This window comes from Thermobia domestica, chromosome 8 (assembly GCF_964235325.1).
Source record: "Thermobia domestica chromosome 8, izTheDome1.hap1.1, whole genome shotgun sequence".
In the NCBI taxonomy this organism is placed as follows: domain Eukaryota; kingdom Metazoa; phylum Arthropoda; class Insecta; order Zygentoma; family Lepismatidae; genus Thermobia; species Thermobia domestica.
The window spans coordinates 293,891,136-293,907,319 of record NC_137461.1 but is presented as its reverse complement, the minus strand read 5'-3'; the positions used below and the strand labels follow the sequence as shown (position 1 = coordinate 293,907,319).

The window sequence follows — 16,184 nt, the reverse complement described above, 5'->3', positions numbered from 1 at the left end:
TTCACCACCAAAAATGTCTATGATCGGCTTTAGACGCTATCAAATCGCAGGCAAAGTATGTTTCTATCGCATGGATGAAAATTTGGCCTAATTCGCACCCAAATTCGCTTTTGAAAATATTAGGAAATTTTATGATTTGGTAAAGAAAAGGTCACGAAAAAGTCACGAAATTTCATTTGGGAATTTTAGTAGACACCCTGTACTAGTATTGAATATGGGACACAGTAGTCTAATGGTTAGAGTGTTGGTCTCACGTCCCATGATCCCGGGTTCGATTCACGGCCAGTGCTTCCCAATTTTAGGCGTCCATCCAGAGTCGTGAAGCAAACTGGAGAGTCACGTGAATAAAAGACGTGACGGCCACTAGGTTTAGAAAGCTCCAGATATGCCTGTTAGAGACAGAGCGACGCAGTATACTCACCACGTGTTCAGCCGGTTGCTAACAGATGGCGTTGGAAAGGCTCCGACCCATAAAGGGCATTTACGCCAAGTGGCTTGGCTTTGGTTTGATACTAGTATTGAAGTAAGTAAAAACCTATATAAACAGGGTGTCTATCGGTCACGAATGTCACGAAAAAGTCACGAAATCAGAAAACGGTCATGAAAGTCAAGAAAAAGTCACGAAATTTAGCTTTTGGGTCACGATTTTTTAAACTGTACAAATTGGAATGTAAGTACAGATTGGAAAATTTTGTTCTATAAAATGTCAAAATTCACCACCAAAAATGTCTATGGTCGGGTTTAGACGCTACCAAATCACAAGCAAAGTACGTTTCTATCGCATGGATGAAAATTCGGCCTATTTCGCACCCAAATTCGCTCTTGAAAATGTTAGGAAATTCTATGATTTGGTAAAGAAAATGTCACGAAATTTCATTTTGGAATTTTAGTAGACACCCTGATAAACCGAATTGTGCTTGTTGGATTATGTGGATGTGAATGTAGTGGGTAGTTTACACAGAAACACAAAGGTTGGTAGTTGTGGAAAAGAAAGCCTTTTGAGAGTAGACGATCCAACGGATAAAGAGAGAGAGAGAGAGAGACTCAGTGCTTAAGTTAACGGTACGGACTCGTCATCGATTATCATCGGATAATAAGATTGAGACGACATGCTGTTCGTGTTGGAAGTACGCGCTCTCATTATAGGTAGTTCTAGTTGAGAAGCCAATGGGAAAGACACCTTCGGGAGATGAAACAGTTTGGAGGATAGTATTAAGTGCAATCATGCGGTTTGTAAGTAACAAGAATTGTGACACAGGCTCTAGTGGAGGGGTTTTGTTTCTGCGGCAATGAACTTCTCTTTAAGCAGTAGAATTAGTACAACTATTAGTGACCCCTTCAACTAGAAATCTCCTGTTTCAACTTCACGCTGAAAAATAATTGTTTTTGTGTAATTATTTATTAATCGGTAGCTAAATCATGGCTATTAGGAAAAGTAACTCTCGTGAGAGATTTTTTTCTCACGGACGGAAAAGTAAATATGTAAAGTTATGTTGGTAAACTAATCTTAAAATGTTGAGTTTCCGTTTACTACAGAGGACGTTTCATATGTTTCTTTTCACCAATTTCTTTACTGGTGCGAATTCTGTTGGAACACGTAATTCGGAGAATATGTTTTTCAAATTCATTTTGCTTAAAAGTGGCTAACAAAATGATCGTAACATTACTTTTCACGTTCATCGGGTAATGCAGTTACATTTTGTTGTGCAAGCTATTTTCATGTTTCTAAAATATAAAATCAATAAATCAGCATCATTAGCATTTACAAATAATTATAGAAGTTATCCCAGAGTTCGATTCTTCTCTTGTGTAGCGATGCTTGTAAACTTTTCATAGATTTCTGTAGGCTTTTTTGTTTGTTTGTTTGTTTGTTTGTTTTTGTTTTGTTTAATATTATTAAAAATTTCTTTACAGTGGACTTTGGAGTCAGTGCTCAATTAGACCGTACGATTGGACGTCGGAATACGTTTATTGGGACGCCGTATTGGATGGCGCCAGAAGTGATAGCATGTGATGAGAACCCCGATGCTACTTATGACAACCGAAGTGACTTGTGGAGTTTGGGTATCACGGCGTTGGAAATGGCGGAATCGCAGCCTCCGTTGTGTGACTTACACCCAATGCGTGCTCTTTTCCTCATCCCGCGGAACCCACCACCTCGTCTCAAGTCCAAAAAGTGGTCGAAAAAATTCCACACGTTCATTGAAACAGTATTAGTGAAAGACTACCATCAAAGGCCGTACACGGAGCAGTTGTTGAAGCATCCGTTTATAAGGGATCAACCGACAGAAAGACAAGTTCGGATACAACTCAAGGATCACATAGATCGATGCAAGAAGAGGAAACAGGAGAAAGGTAGGACACTTCAATATATTATTTTCTTTATCAAAGGAGTCTGAAAGATATTGATAGTAGTTGTTAGTAACAAAAATTGACGAGAAAAAAGTACGACAATCTGGTGTCAGTGGAGTTATGGTTGTACGTTTCCAGTAAATATTTGGGAAGTTGTATAATTTTTAAAAACATGAAACAAATTCGAGGCATGGCTGGGTTTTGGCCTGCTTGCCAACGAATAATCGTGCCAAATTTGCTTGCTTGTTTGTTTATATATATCAGGGTTGGCAAAAACCATGTTTTTTTTTATTTAAATAATTTGCTCTATGTATTTATATCATATATGGACAGAAATAAGTTTATGTCGCCTTGGTATTATTGTGCAACAACCGGGTTATGCTGAAAGGGGCAACATAAGCTTAAAGTGGAATCCAAACCACTTCTCGGCTTACATTCGAGAGAAATTATCCTCTATTTGAACTCGAAACCGGGACTAATTGACCACAAATGCGATACGTCTGGCGACTCTCTCACGAAGGACTCCTGATAAAAATACGTTGTACTTATCTTTACATACTTGTTAATATAATTGTCAAGAGTCATTTCACAAAGACAAAAAGATAAACAGTTACACAATTGAAACAATTATACAGAATTACATATTGACAATTTCAAAATACTACAGAGTACAGAAGAACTAATTTAGTCCAAGTTAGTTCACTACGACTTTTATTAACCCAAGTTAAAGAAATACAACGACTTAATTTGCATATCAGTAAGAAAAGTGAATAAAGATACGAATTATTTGAATCCACTTTGGCTCTGACACTTTTATACATAAATGGATACCAAAGATATTTTTGATTTCAATAAATGCCTCTCGTGGGGTTTGTATGACCCCTCCCCCCCAAAAGAAAAGTACGGTATTTCGATGTATTTTATCAATAGTAAACATGTATTTTATCAATAAATGGGGAATGTAAGTCTAAATATAATACGAATAATATACGGGAGTGAAAAGTGATAATTCAGAAATTGTGTTCATCAAGATTTTACGAACACTTACACTTTTACGAACATTTTTCGTTTTTTGGCTTAAAGCAGCCAACCCTGATATATATATATTTTGGGTGGTCTGAAAACGGCGCCCACAAACTACAGAACACTTTTGTACAAGTCAAAATAAAGCTAAAACCTGTATAATTGTATACATTTCACGTTCTCTTCTGGAGACAAGAATCGCACTGTGGCAACGTCGCGGATAAAAAAAACATAGAGTATATCTAGCAATCCATCAAATACCTACATCGATTCTTTTCAGATGACAATTCAAGTCGATAGACCCTGACACTAGCACCACCTATTAGTGTAACAGTCGATGCAACTGCTTGACGCATTCGTAGAGCAATGCAAATGGTTCCAAGTTAATCTATGACGTTGCCACATGGTGAAATTTTTTATTCCCTATAGTGGCTGAAGTATACCCCATTATTCGCTTTATTTTGACCTGTAGAATAGTGCTCTGTTGTTCGTGGGCGCTGTTTTTAGAACACCCGATATATATATAGGGTGGCCCAAAAGTAGGTATACAGTACCGTATTGATAAGTTCATTTCATTTTTTTATCATCATCTATCAGGTAGACAGTTTCTGTATTATTTGTTTCTAATGCTTCCTTCTTTTATCTTAAGCTCCGAACAGCCGAAGAAAATAAATCCATAAACTAGAATGTAATACTTGATCAATGCAGCGATGTATATCTACTTTTGGGCCACTATATACGGTATATTCTATTTGATTAAATATTTATATATATTAAAATACAAGTAATCATTAATTTCAAAACGTTAAATTTAAATTCTCTCTCCCCGCTAGTCTAGTTACTAGCGCACGCGTCTTGGTGTGCGAAGTCCCGGGTTTGATTTCTGGTGGGAAAACCTTGAAAATTAAGCATTACGGTGGTACAGATTCCACTTTAAACCGTAGATCCATGTCTCATATGGTCTCGGTACTGAAGGGAACATTAAATTCCAGTCCAGCCAATAAGCTGATCCAAAGCCATGTTTAACGGAACCATGGCTTATTTTATACAAAGCTACTCCCTCTTCTAAATACATTGTGTGTAATTTTGAGTGCATTCAGTTTTGGATACACCTTAGGTCAAGTCACTAATGTGTTGTTTTTCTTCTCTACAGTCTATTTATTTATTTATTAAACATTAGTGTGAAGATAAATACGGGCAGAACCTTGTCAAAAGTCAAGTTGAGTAAAATCAATAATAATGATAGAATATATAAATCTGCAAATCACCCAAGGCGCTCCACGCGGAGATTACGTGCTTGAAATATGTCACATCTGGATTTGGAATCTCTAGACTCGATTTAGCACGCAAGGTGACTTTTAACCTGATCACGTGACACAGTCTGGTTCCTATGGCAAACCAAATATTTCCTTTATTCAGGTGATCTAATTGGCTCATGGAAGATGAAATAAGTAAGTTTTCGTAGTAATGTTAGTTTCAAAAGATGTGTTTGTTGTGTATTACTATTTAATTTCTCTTAAAACAGAACGTGAAGACTACAGATACAGCGGATCCGAGAATGAGGAAGAAGAGCCGGCAGTTGCGGGAGAGCCTTCGTCAATAGTCCAAGCACCTGGTGATAATACTCTTAGAAGGAACTTCCAGCAAATACAAGTAAGGATTTTTTTTTAATTTCATGTTTTAATATCACGTTACAAATTCGCTTAATGTGCGATTGAATAAAAATTATATAATTTTCGAATCCAGATCAAGATAAAGTGCTATTTTCACACTCACTTCCATGTTCCCTGAAAGCCGATAACGTATATAAATATCAGTAATATCTAAAAGAAACTACTTGTTTTTTCTTCTTCTGACAGCAAAAGTTGATACTTTCTTCACATGTTCCTATTTCTTACATATTTTATTTTTGAGATTCGTAGATGTACGTATCTTCTGTGAAACATACAAATTTTTAATTTAGCAGATCCATAAAACGTAACTGAATCCATAAAACATACTTAAAGTTTTTGGTGGTATTTCTTTTGCGTTCAAATTCAAGCAATTCAGTACCATTGAAAAACCTCAAGTAAGGTTCCCTACACTTACGTGTAAACAACCTTCATAAACACATGCTTCATTCACAACCACATGCCGTTGTGTACAAACATTGTCGCCAGTAGATAATTGAAGAAGAACACCAGGAAGTTACGAAGTTGGTTCGGAAGGAAACCGAAGATGCACGATCCTCTCCTCACGTACCACCCTTTAGAGGACAACCATAAAAGAGGACCGCAATTGGACAGAAGTATCAGTTAACTAATTATTTTCCTACCAACACCTCTCTCCGGGGGCCGCATTGGGCGAAAGAGATATCCTACAACTACCTACCTTCCTCCTGAGGTTGCACTGAGCTACGGAGGAATCCTATCTCCAGAGATAGCATTGGGCAAAGGAAATACCTTATAATTACCTACCCCTGAAGTTGGAATCAACGAAGGGGTTCCTACTTTAACCTAAGAAGATTGACCTATGTCTCCAAAGCCACTACTGTGTGCTGAGGATTATTTAAGCATTGGGAAACATTTTTATTGTATTCCAAAGAAACTTTGTAAATTATTATAGAGAAATATTTTTATAAATAAATAGGTGAAGGGGCCGGTGAATCCCGGGCTGTTGTATTAGACTCTACAGAAAACATTGCAATATTTTATGGACTCAGTTACGTAAAATGATGTTCTAAGTTTTAAATTCGTGAATACGTTTCACAGAAGATATGTACATCTAACGAATCTCAAGGGTAAAATAGTAAGATATAGAAACAGTTGAAGAAAGTAAAAACTTTTTCTCCCTGAAGAAGAAAAACCGAGTACATTTTGAAATATCAAATGTTTATGCACTTTATTTATCTTACGGAACATAGAGGTAATGTGAGAAATGTAAATAAGTGTTCCTTACATTCTTTATGGAACAATATTATAATTCCAATTACAGTGATCGTCTCGATATATATTTTATTTATTTATTTATTTAAATAACATGTATTTTCTGATGTCCAGCATGACTTACACTACTTGGAATGGTCATAGACAGTTGAAACTGAATGTATCAAATAAAGCACACGTAGTTCGTAAGTATAAGGTAATTCTTTAAACCGTATTACCTGTTTGCTAAGTGTAGTTTTAATTTTACTACACAGTAATGTTTCTTTTATGATTGTATTTGTGTACTTGTGGGTGAAAGTGACAGGATATCATAAGCGGAAATCACATATTCAACAAATATACATTTCTAATTTAAAATGGGCAATTACGTAACTCGAGTTTTCCAAGTGTGGTGTCAGAGTCGAGTTCTTGAAAATAGTTCGGATGGATGACTTAATTGTTAATATCCAGGTTTAGAATGGTCATCTATTCTTTGATGAAGAAGAATCAGCAATCTCTGAGAATGCATAGAAAAATAATACAAACAACGGTCAGAAGAGTAATTTTGGCATGTAGGTTACTTACCTTGAGACGAGTTCTTGAGTGGTGTTCACCATTCAGAGTCACAGGTTCTTGCCTAGAGAGTTTTTACGCAAAGAAAATCACCAGAGGAAATTATCGTCGTCTTAATATCGTGGTCTCAGCTTTGCCTTCGAGAGGCTTCAGTATGAATTCCTGGCTTCACATTTCTGGAGGTTGATACTGGCAGCAATCTTTCTTTCGTTCATTCGAAGTCCGAACTTGTAATTGAGATGGGATTGGAACTACTGTCATTCTGAATGAAGAAAAGCCCTTTGATCGAGAGAAAATCACATTGCGAGATCAAACTCTTTGTCTCTGTAAAATCGAATTTAGAAATCTTGTCCTGTGACGAAAACATACTTACGATTCGGTTTTGTTACTCTCATTGTAATGTCGCGATTCAAGGAGAGGGAATGCGAAAAATCCTGTCTATAGCTTCCAGTTCTAAAAATCAACTTTTACAATCTTCCTCTCCGTCACATCGGCGTCTGTAGACAATCAGTTCTACTTAAGCAGTGTTCACATCGATTTCCCTGTAGACCTTAGAGGAATCGTTCGAATAGCTAGAGATTGCTTATCTGTTGCTCAAAGGTTGGAATACATCATTCAAGGAAATGCCTGTCTGATGTAAGAAACACGCGAGTAACTTGGCTATATTATTGCTGAGTAAAATAATTACATTTGTTTATTATTGATTTTTTTCCTAAGAGGTGCTAAAATGCAGAAAAGAAAAGGAGAATGAATTAATATGATTTAATGGGGACATCAGCGGCGAGGCAGTTTGTTCCTGTCACGATATGGCCAATAATCGAAAAAGGCAAGGAAAGTAAAATTATAAAGATTGTCTGTAGCTGAAAAGAACTGTCTGAAACATACTCGTTGTCTGTCCTTGAATGCTCTCCACTTTTCTATCATTGGGACGGTATGAATCAAGTATTCATATGCGTACTAAAATTGAATCACAAAATAAAGTTAAGATTTGTGAATTTGTTGTCTTGTGTTTTGTATGTTAAATGTAACACAGGAACAGTTGTGCTTCGCGTCAACTTCACCATGTAAAAGAGGTGTTAGTAATTTTAAGAATCTTAAACTTCTGTAATCGCTGGGTTAAATATTACTCTTTATTCTTTATACTTTTTATAAACATAGTTCAAACTGACTATATGAGTTCAAAATGGAAAGCTAAAGAAGTGATTTGTGTCAAAATATTAGCTTTGTGTCATCATCTGTGCTGTATGGTTGCGGAACATGGTCGCTTACTCTGAGGGAAGAACATAGACTGAAAGTAATTGAGAACAAGATCCTAAGACCAATATTCGGACCAAAGAGAAACGGAAATGGTGAGTGGCGGAAACTTCATAACGAGGAACTGCATAATTTATATCGTTTTCCAAACGTTGTTAGGGCCATCAAATCTAGGGGGCTTAGGTAGGCAGGTCATGTAGTCTGAATGGAACGCTTTCAAAATATTAACTGGAAAACGACTATTAGGAAGACGTAGGCACAGATAGGAGGACAATATTAAGATGGATATCGCAGAAATAGGAATAGAAAGTAGAAACTGGATCCAGGTGGCAAAGGACAGAAGTCAATGGAGACGTTTTGTGAACGCGGCATTAAACTTTCGGGTTCCATATACCATAGTTCAGTGGTTCTTAAAGTGGGGTACGCGACGCCTAAAATTTAAAATGTGTTGTAATAAAATGGAACTCTCAGCTGTTATGGAAGAAGTGTTTTTAAGATTAAGAAACTGTGGCTGTGGGCAGTACGAGTACAAAACAATAACTATTCATCATTTCCAGTGTTCAAGGATTTAATTGATTCTTCAGGTGAAAAACTCTGCTGAAATGCACAAAACACTTGTAGGGCACTTGAAAGCATTAACTTCAAGTTTTCGAGAATATTTCCCTGTCCCACAACCTGGTAATCGTTGGATTGACAATCCTTTTACTAATGTAGAAATCCATGACCTACAAGGTATGAATCTCTCTAACATAGAACAAGAACAGTTGTTGGGGCCGCGGTGGCTCAGTGGTAGAGCGTTCACCTCTGGTGCTTGGGGTCCTGGGTTCGATCCCAGCCCCCGCCAAGTGAACTTTGTGGTGGACAAACACCGTCCTCCCACTTTCTTCATTCCACCATTTCATTCATTTCTCATAATTACCGTCTCCTTTAGCCTAACCGGCATAACCGTGGGACGTAAAACTCAAAGATTTCATTTCAAAGAACAGTTGTTGGAACTATCCTGCAATACTTCATGGAAAAACATTTTCAAAGAAAATGAACTTTGTAGCTTTTGGTTGCATGTGCGCTGTGAGTACGAAGAGTTGTCTAAAAAGGCATTGCAACATTTGATGACTTTCCCTACCACTTACTTACATGAGCAGACCTTTTCTGCTTTTTACAGTATTAAAGCGAAATCGTCTTAATGTGGAATGATTGATGGTGACAAAACTTATTCCAGATTTGAATGCAATTATGGGAAAACAGAAATAATTTCATTCATCACATTAGTTACCCCACTTTTGATTTTCAGTCTTGAAAGTTACTGTATTTTGAATTGAAATTTCGTTCAGTAGGAAACAAACATGTATCTTTAGAATAAATTACTTATTGCACTATTTCTCTTGATCTTTTTCTTGTCGGTGGTAATTCTAATTAGTATATTTTTTAATACCATGTGAAGTTTCAGATAACATTGCAAGGGGGTCCACAGATCACTTTCCGAATGGACAGGGGGGTCCGCGTTATCGGAAAGTTTGAGAACCACTGCCGTAGTTAGTCATCCCCAATTAAGTGATAACTAGAATTCAGAGTCGTTAAATAGCTCAGAATTTTTTTTCTGTATTGATGTTAATAACTAGAGCCCGGATTATATGTAAAATCATTTTCCAAATATGTACATAAATATTTAAGGAAAAAGCTAATTATATGTAGTGAAATATATAACATCATTCAAATATGTAATATCAAAATATCGCTAAAATATATGTTTTTCTATATAATTTGTTTTTTATGCAATTTGAATTCTTACTGTATGTGTGATATTTAATTTAATTAAGCAAATTTGAAAATGAATTTGCTACGCTTTACAATAATTAGGTCAGTCATTAAACATGAAACAAAACGCAGTTCAACTCAAAAAAAAAAAAAAATTTTTTGGAATATTAGTAGAGGGCATATCAAATATAATAGAAAGTTTTTACAATGTACGTACCAAAACTATTCTTGCATGGATTTAGAAACATAGCACTAATATATACACTGCACTAAGTTAAAGCAGTTCGTGGTTTATTTCTAAGCAATCACTTGTATGACAGTTTAAGAAATGTTACAATTTTTCTAATCAAATATAATCCAAATACTATCTGAGGCACTTATTTAGAAAAACAATGAAACTACGATATAATTTGCGACGTTTTCAAAAGACATCGAAAAACTCTTGTCTGATATTACATTTTTATAGGAAGAGAATTACCTTTCTACGTCACATGATGTCACTGGGGCGTATTTCATGATGTAAATTTTCTCGGGGGAAATATAATGCAGATCTTCTGTAACTTCTCCACTCAGGATTTTACACATACTGAGAAATGTGACAAACCCAGGGTTCCTTTCCAGCACCCTCTGGAAATTAGTGGCAACATTCGCACCAGCTTCTCCTCGAACAACATCTAACTTATTTCTTGCATCCTCCAGGACACTCAGGAATTTCTGAAGCAAGAGTCCAAAAGTTTCCAATTTTTTTGTTCCTCTCCGGAAGCCAACCAAAATTGCTTGTAATGTACGCGAGCAAAGAAGACATCTTGGGATCAGAAAACGCAGCTTGCGCTTCACGCAAGGAAACTGCACTGTCGGCGAGGAAAAGTCTACAACAGATTTGACGCCGCCAAAATGTTCGTTGTAAAATGTCAAGTACCCCATCTGGTTAACACCGGCTCGGGAGAGAGAAATACATTTGGCAGACGGTGGACTCCTTGGGGAACTTGAAACAGTGGACTCCTTGGGGAACTTTCAAAAACACCTTTTTTCCACTGGAAACAAGTTTATTCACGTCAGGGAAGTTGCTTCTTAGTTCCTCTGCGACACGTTTAAGTGCATGTGCAGCACAAGTAAAGTGAACTAAGTTGGGGTAGGAAACTTTGAGTGCGTTACCTGCCTTTAACATGTATGCTGCAGAGTCGGTGTAGAAAACAAGAACTTTCTTCTTTTCAACACCACGAGGCCACAACACTTTCAGGTCATCATTTACTAACCTTGCCACGGAAGAATGATTGACACATTCAAGCTCCTTGCAATATATCAAGTAGGATTTGGAGGGCGAGTTGGGATCTAGCTTGCCAACTTTAAATTCGCTACAAAGCGTCTCAAACTGTCGGTGATTTCGTCTCAGCCACCACCCATATATAGGAATCGCCGATCTGAGCGCGAATTGCTTCGACACTTTTGTTGTAGCAAGCATCGAGGTGGTTTTTCCGCAGTGTAGATTCGTCTGGGATATTTCGCTTGCAATACTTCTTCAAGAAATCCCGGTATTCTGGTACTTGAAGCTTGTTCCAAGGAATCTTTGCAGCTACCATTGCATCACACATAAACGCGAAAAACTCATTCTCCGATGAAGACGATCCCTGTCGCATCTGCGTGAAAAGAACTTGTTTGTGAAAAGAAGATTCTCGTTTCTTTTTCGTGTGAAGCGCGGTTCATATATGTTGTTCCAGTTGTGATTTTATGAAGCAACTTATCGTTTTGTCACATACTGTACAAATCACCAACTTACCATCGGTTGTAAAAGCATAATCTACAGTAGCCTATGATTTTAATTTAGATGCTAGCGATGATGGAACCGCTGCCATGACGAAATATCAATACACAAAACCTCAATTCACGATAAACACGTTCACAAGACAACGTCTGTTCGTGTGAAGAAATTTTCCACAGTGCGGCTATTTTTCTGTCAGACAGCACGGAGGGATGAAACTGGCAGGATGACTTTCCTTGAAAGGGTTACGGAATGAACTGCCTCAAGCAGTGAAATCTTCAATGTCAAGACATCTAAAATTAGGTTTGGCCTTCTGCTCGTGCAGGAGAGGGCAAATTTCTCGGAAATTCCAGTAACATTTCTGCAAGTTGTTTTGTATTCCTTAACATCCACTAGTAGGGAATGGCCAGGAATTAGAAGAAACTGCTAAAATAATTGATTTTATGTAAAATGCTTGAAAATATGTAATATTGAGTAAAATATGTCAAATAAAACGTAGGTATAATGATCTTGTTCACGTTATTTGTGAAGATTTGAACTTTTTCGGAACTATATGGAAGGGGAAAACATATAATTACATATAATCCGGGCTCTAGTAATAACTTCAGTAGAGAGAAAAGTACAGTCGCTGACAATAGTATATATTCATTCTCTATTTCATCTTTGGTCAGTATCTTAATAATGAATAAATCAATTAAGTAATGGTTTCCTTCTTTGTACATCAGAAGAAATTACTCTAAGGTTGATTCTTTTGCTCCGACGTTATTGACGGAAAAAGACGTAGGGATTGATACGCATTTTTCCGGTTAAGTATACACTGCTGGGGTGCATAATAGTTCATTTCGCTATCTTAAAAATATAAAGGAAGCTAAAAATAAATATTAAGAAATTATAAATCTTCATTTCATGTTGTTTTACTTCGTAGGAAGGTAGAACCTTGATGCAGAACGATGCGAAGGATAACAAAAACAAAAAGACAGAAAGAGAAGAAATACCGGAACCAGGGCCTCCTGCACGACCTCCTATTCCACAAAGACTTATTGGTAAGTTTTTTTCCACTTTTTTATAAAGTATACTTCGCACTAAAAATATTCTAATTGCTACATTAATATATATATATATATATATATATATATATATATATATATATATTGTACATTATTATCAAGTACATTATTATCAAATCGTAAATTAATATCAAGTGTTAAGTTGGTTTAAGAATATGTTGAATTTGTCGAATGCAATCTAAAATATACTTAATTTGGCCATAAATACTGTTACAAAGTTCTAGAGGCTGCACCATTACCCGTTGTGAGGAAAATGAACGAACCTGACACTGAAATGTGTGATGACTTACTGTGGGTGGTGCTGTAGAAAAAAGACGTGTTACTCATACAGGCAGAATGGAATGGAGTGATAACGAAAGCTGAGTAGCAATGATAGTGCTTTACTGAGTTGGGAAATCGGCGAATAAAATTGTCAGCATGCTTAAAAAAAAACTCAAACCACTCATAAGTTTGTGTACCGCACAGTAGTGTGTTTCCTTCATACTGGGTACATTCAGGTTCGTCCGAGAGAAGGCCACGAAGTAGATGGAAGTGTAAATGTGAACGGTACAGATAGATTCTCTTCACCAATGAGAAACTGTGTCACCGAGAAACTGTGTCACCATTGAAGAGTGTGTCAATCGCGAAAATAATAAGAAATATGGCTGATCATCTGGGGAAGTCAAGGATAAGGTTTCGAAAATCCAGAGAGGCCATAATTCCGTGTTAGTCATCGTGTAATGCCAGCATAACTTAGTCCCTACCACCCTATAAACTGACTTATTCAAAAATTATAGGAGATTCTCGATCGAAGTGCAACTTCGATCGATCAGTGGATTGTATCGTCTTTATTTTTGTGAGAAATGGATGAAAACCGGGGCTTGGGTGCCCCAAAACGCTGTGCTCGAGCCTCTACTGAAGGACTTCACCACCATCCTGCTTATAACGCCCCAGTGGACTTTCTAGTAAGATTCTTCTGCTGTCCATAAGGCGAAACAATCCAAGATTGGCTGAAGCTAGAGCCTGGCATCGTATCTACTGATGGCTAGTCCTCTAGCAGCACTGATCTAAACCTCCTGGACTATAAATTGTGGGCAGTGCTTGAGAGTGAAGAACACTCCACAGTTGACAGTTTGAAGCGCTCTTTACTGGCTGCAGTGGTGACATTTCCTCCGCGTTGCAATAGACGATTGGCCAACTGGTGCTTAGAAAAATGATTCCAAATTTAGAACATAAATAAACAAATAAATAAATACGAATATCCCAGCTTCAAGGTATTTTTTCTCGTGACCCCACGAACAGATATGTTTGAAAATTGTTTCATATAATTCAGGATTCTCAAATTAGTTGGGCGCAAATTACGAAATTACTCAAGTTTATGCACTTTTTACTAGTGACATGATCGTTAGTTCTTTGTTCCGCTTTCGGTTTTAGTAAAGAGAGAAGTGGAGACAGATGGAATCTGTTCGCGACACATTGAGTCGATATCTGTTGTCATTTTTGTTTCGTAGTGAATAATGTTGAAACCGGAAATGGTTCATTTCTAAGACTTCCGGTTTGAATAAAGAGTTAGTGGAGATAGGAATATTTTTGGGGATGCCAAATCAATTAAAAAGAACGTTCCTCGTATTATCTCTTACCTATTTTGTTGTAATACGTGTCAGCAGAGACACATAACCGTTCTATAAGACTTGCTATATGCGTAGCATAGTTTGGAAGCTGGGGAGAAAGATAAAGGTATTGTCTAATACAGAGCACAAAATTTCAAAGTCAGACGCACTCGCCAATTCAAAACTGATGGTCGCCTGTATCTCTCACATACAAATTATGAGAATTCTCCCCTACCCCGCCGGCCTTTGGTTTGACAAAGTAAGATATTACATTAGGGCATAACATTTCAAAACCAGACATCTAGATTCAGGATTGGTTTGGACATTTCATATCAGTGACAGTTATTTCCTCACTCAGTCACAATTATTTTCGTGCGAAGCAGAAGCTGCGCAACCCTGTGAGTTTACGCAGAAAACATTCGCACTGAATACTGATCGTCAGCTGTAAATTTTAGTCGCCAATGGCGACCTGGCGACCGGAAATTTTGCGACATGGTCTAATAATTTCTTACAGATAGCTGCTTTGCTGCTAAGAGCTCGAATCTAGTCTTTTGTAGCAGAGATGCTCAAACTGGCTCTCAGCTGGCCTCAGTCTCAATTGGATTGAGTTTGGAGACATTTAGGGAAAAAAATATCGTTGTCAGTTGTATAGACTCGGGCAGACTCAGTTCTTAACAGGAAGAAAATAAATAGATCTGGAAGAAAATAATAACTTTTTGTTTTTCCATCTTTTCTTTCTTGCGCCTTACCGTCATTTTTCTGTCTATAAGAAGTAGAATGATAACTTGATGCACTCATTTTATCCACAAAAAACATCAAACTTTCGTAATGGTAGTATTGATAGGGAATTGATACCTTGCATAAAATTACGCACAATGAATTTATCTAGTGTTTAGTTCTTAAATAGAGATTTGTGTCTGATATTAGAAATTAAGATATTTCTGAATTACGTATATACGTTTATTGTCTTGTGGTTGCAGTTGTCCCAGATCCTCAACCTCCGTCGCGACCTCTTCCTCCTCCACCAAGAGAGGATCGACAGAAAGGTCCAACACCACCTAACAATGCTCAGCAACAACAACAGCAACATAGGAATTCACAGATATTTAAACCTATGGTTCATAAGCCGGAAGTAAGTATTTCAGTTTCACCATACGGTTATTTTATTTGTACTTTATTTGGAGGTATAGAATGGTTCATGAGGCACAAATAAGCTATAGACATGGTTACTGTTAATAAATAGTTGTAAATAGGTGCATATAACCGAAGAATTAAATTAATAGATAATAGATAATAAATAGATTAATAGATAAATTAATCACCTTCACCTCCATGTTCTTCTCAAGTTAGATAATGTGCAATACTGATTTGTTTTTCAAAATATCACAGAAGTATGTCAGGATATAACTAAGTAAAACTTCAAGATGTACTAAATACATTTTCAAAGTAGGTACTTTTACGTGGGAACGTCAATTTTATTTTCTTAAAAGTCGTGATTGTGGAGATGTCCTGTTGTTTCCAGCTATGTCATCCATATTTGCACAGACTTTTAATATTTGAAATGGATTGTTTTCAGGATCTTGACATGATAGCTGCTCAGTTGAATGAATTAGGTGTTAGTAACATTGGACACGACCGGGGCAGGCAGAATGGAAAGTCGACTGAAGTTCCATCCGTTGTGGATGCGGAAAGTGATAGTGATGAAGAGGACGAGGGGCGAGTCAGAAATGATGGAACACTGCTTGCGAGCGATCCTCCAAAGCCATTGTAAGTTGCCTTTCGTTAATGCGCATGCTTCCAATAATTAGAGATTTAATATTTGTAAATAGTGACTTCTACTTAATAATAAAGTGTAGTGATAATTTTGCATTAATTCGGTCAAATTGTTAGAGTCTCTTGAAATATACGA

At 36.9% G+C, this 16,184-nt stretch overlaps 1 protein-coding gene across 7 annotated transcripts in view; it reads left to right on the top strand.

Annotated features, from left to right (window-relative positions):
* msn (serine/threonine-protein kinase msn) overlaps positions 1–16,184 on the top strand; it is a 129,668-nt gene that overhangs the window by 36,385 nt on the left and 77,099 nt on the right. For all 7 annotated transcript variants that reach the window (XM_081770012.1, XM_081770013.1, XM_081770010.1 and 4 more), the window contains exons 8-12: positions 1,915–2,355; positions 4,901–5,028; positions 12,545–12,662; positions 15,256–15,407; positions 15,852–16,042. In XM_081770012.1, coding sequence (XP_081626138.1) covers positions 1,915–2,355; positions 4,901–5,028; positions 12,545–12,662; positions 15,256–15,407; positions 15,852–16,042 — 1,030 coding nt within the window. The remainder of the gene's footprint in view (positions 1–1,914; positions 2,356–4,900; positions 5,029–12,544; positions 12,663–15,255; positions 15,408–15,851; positions 16,043–16,184) is intronic.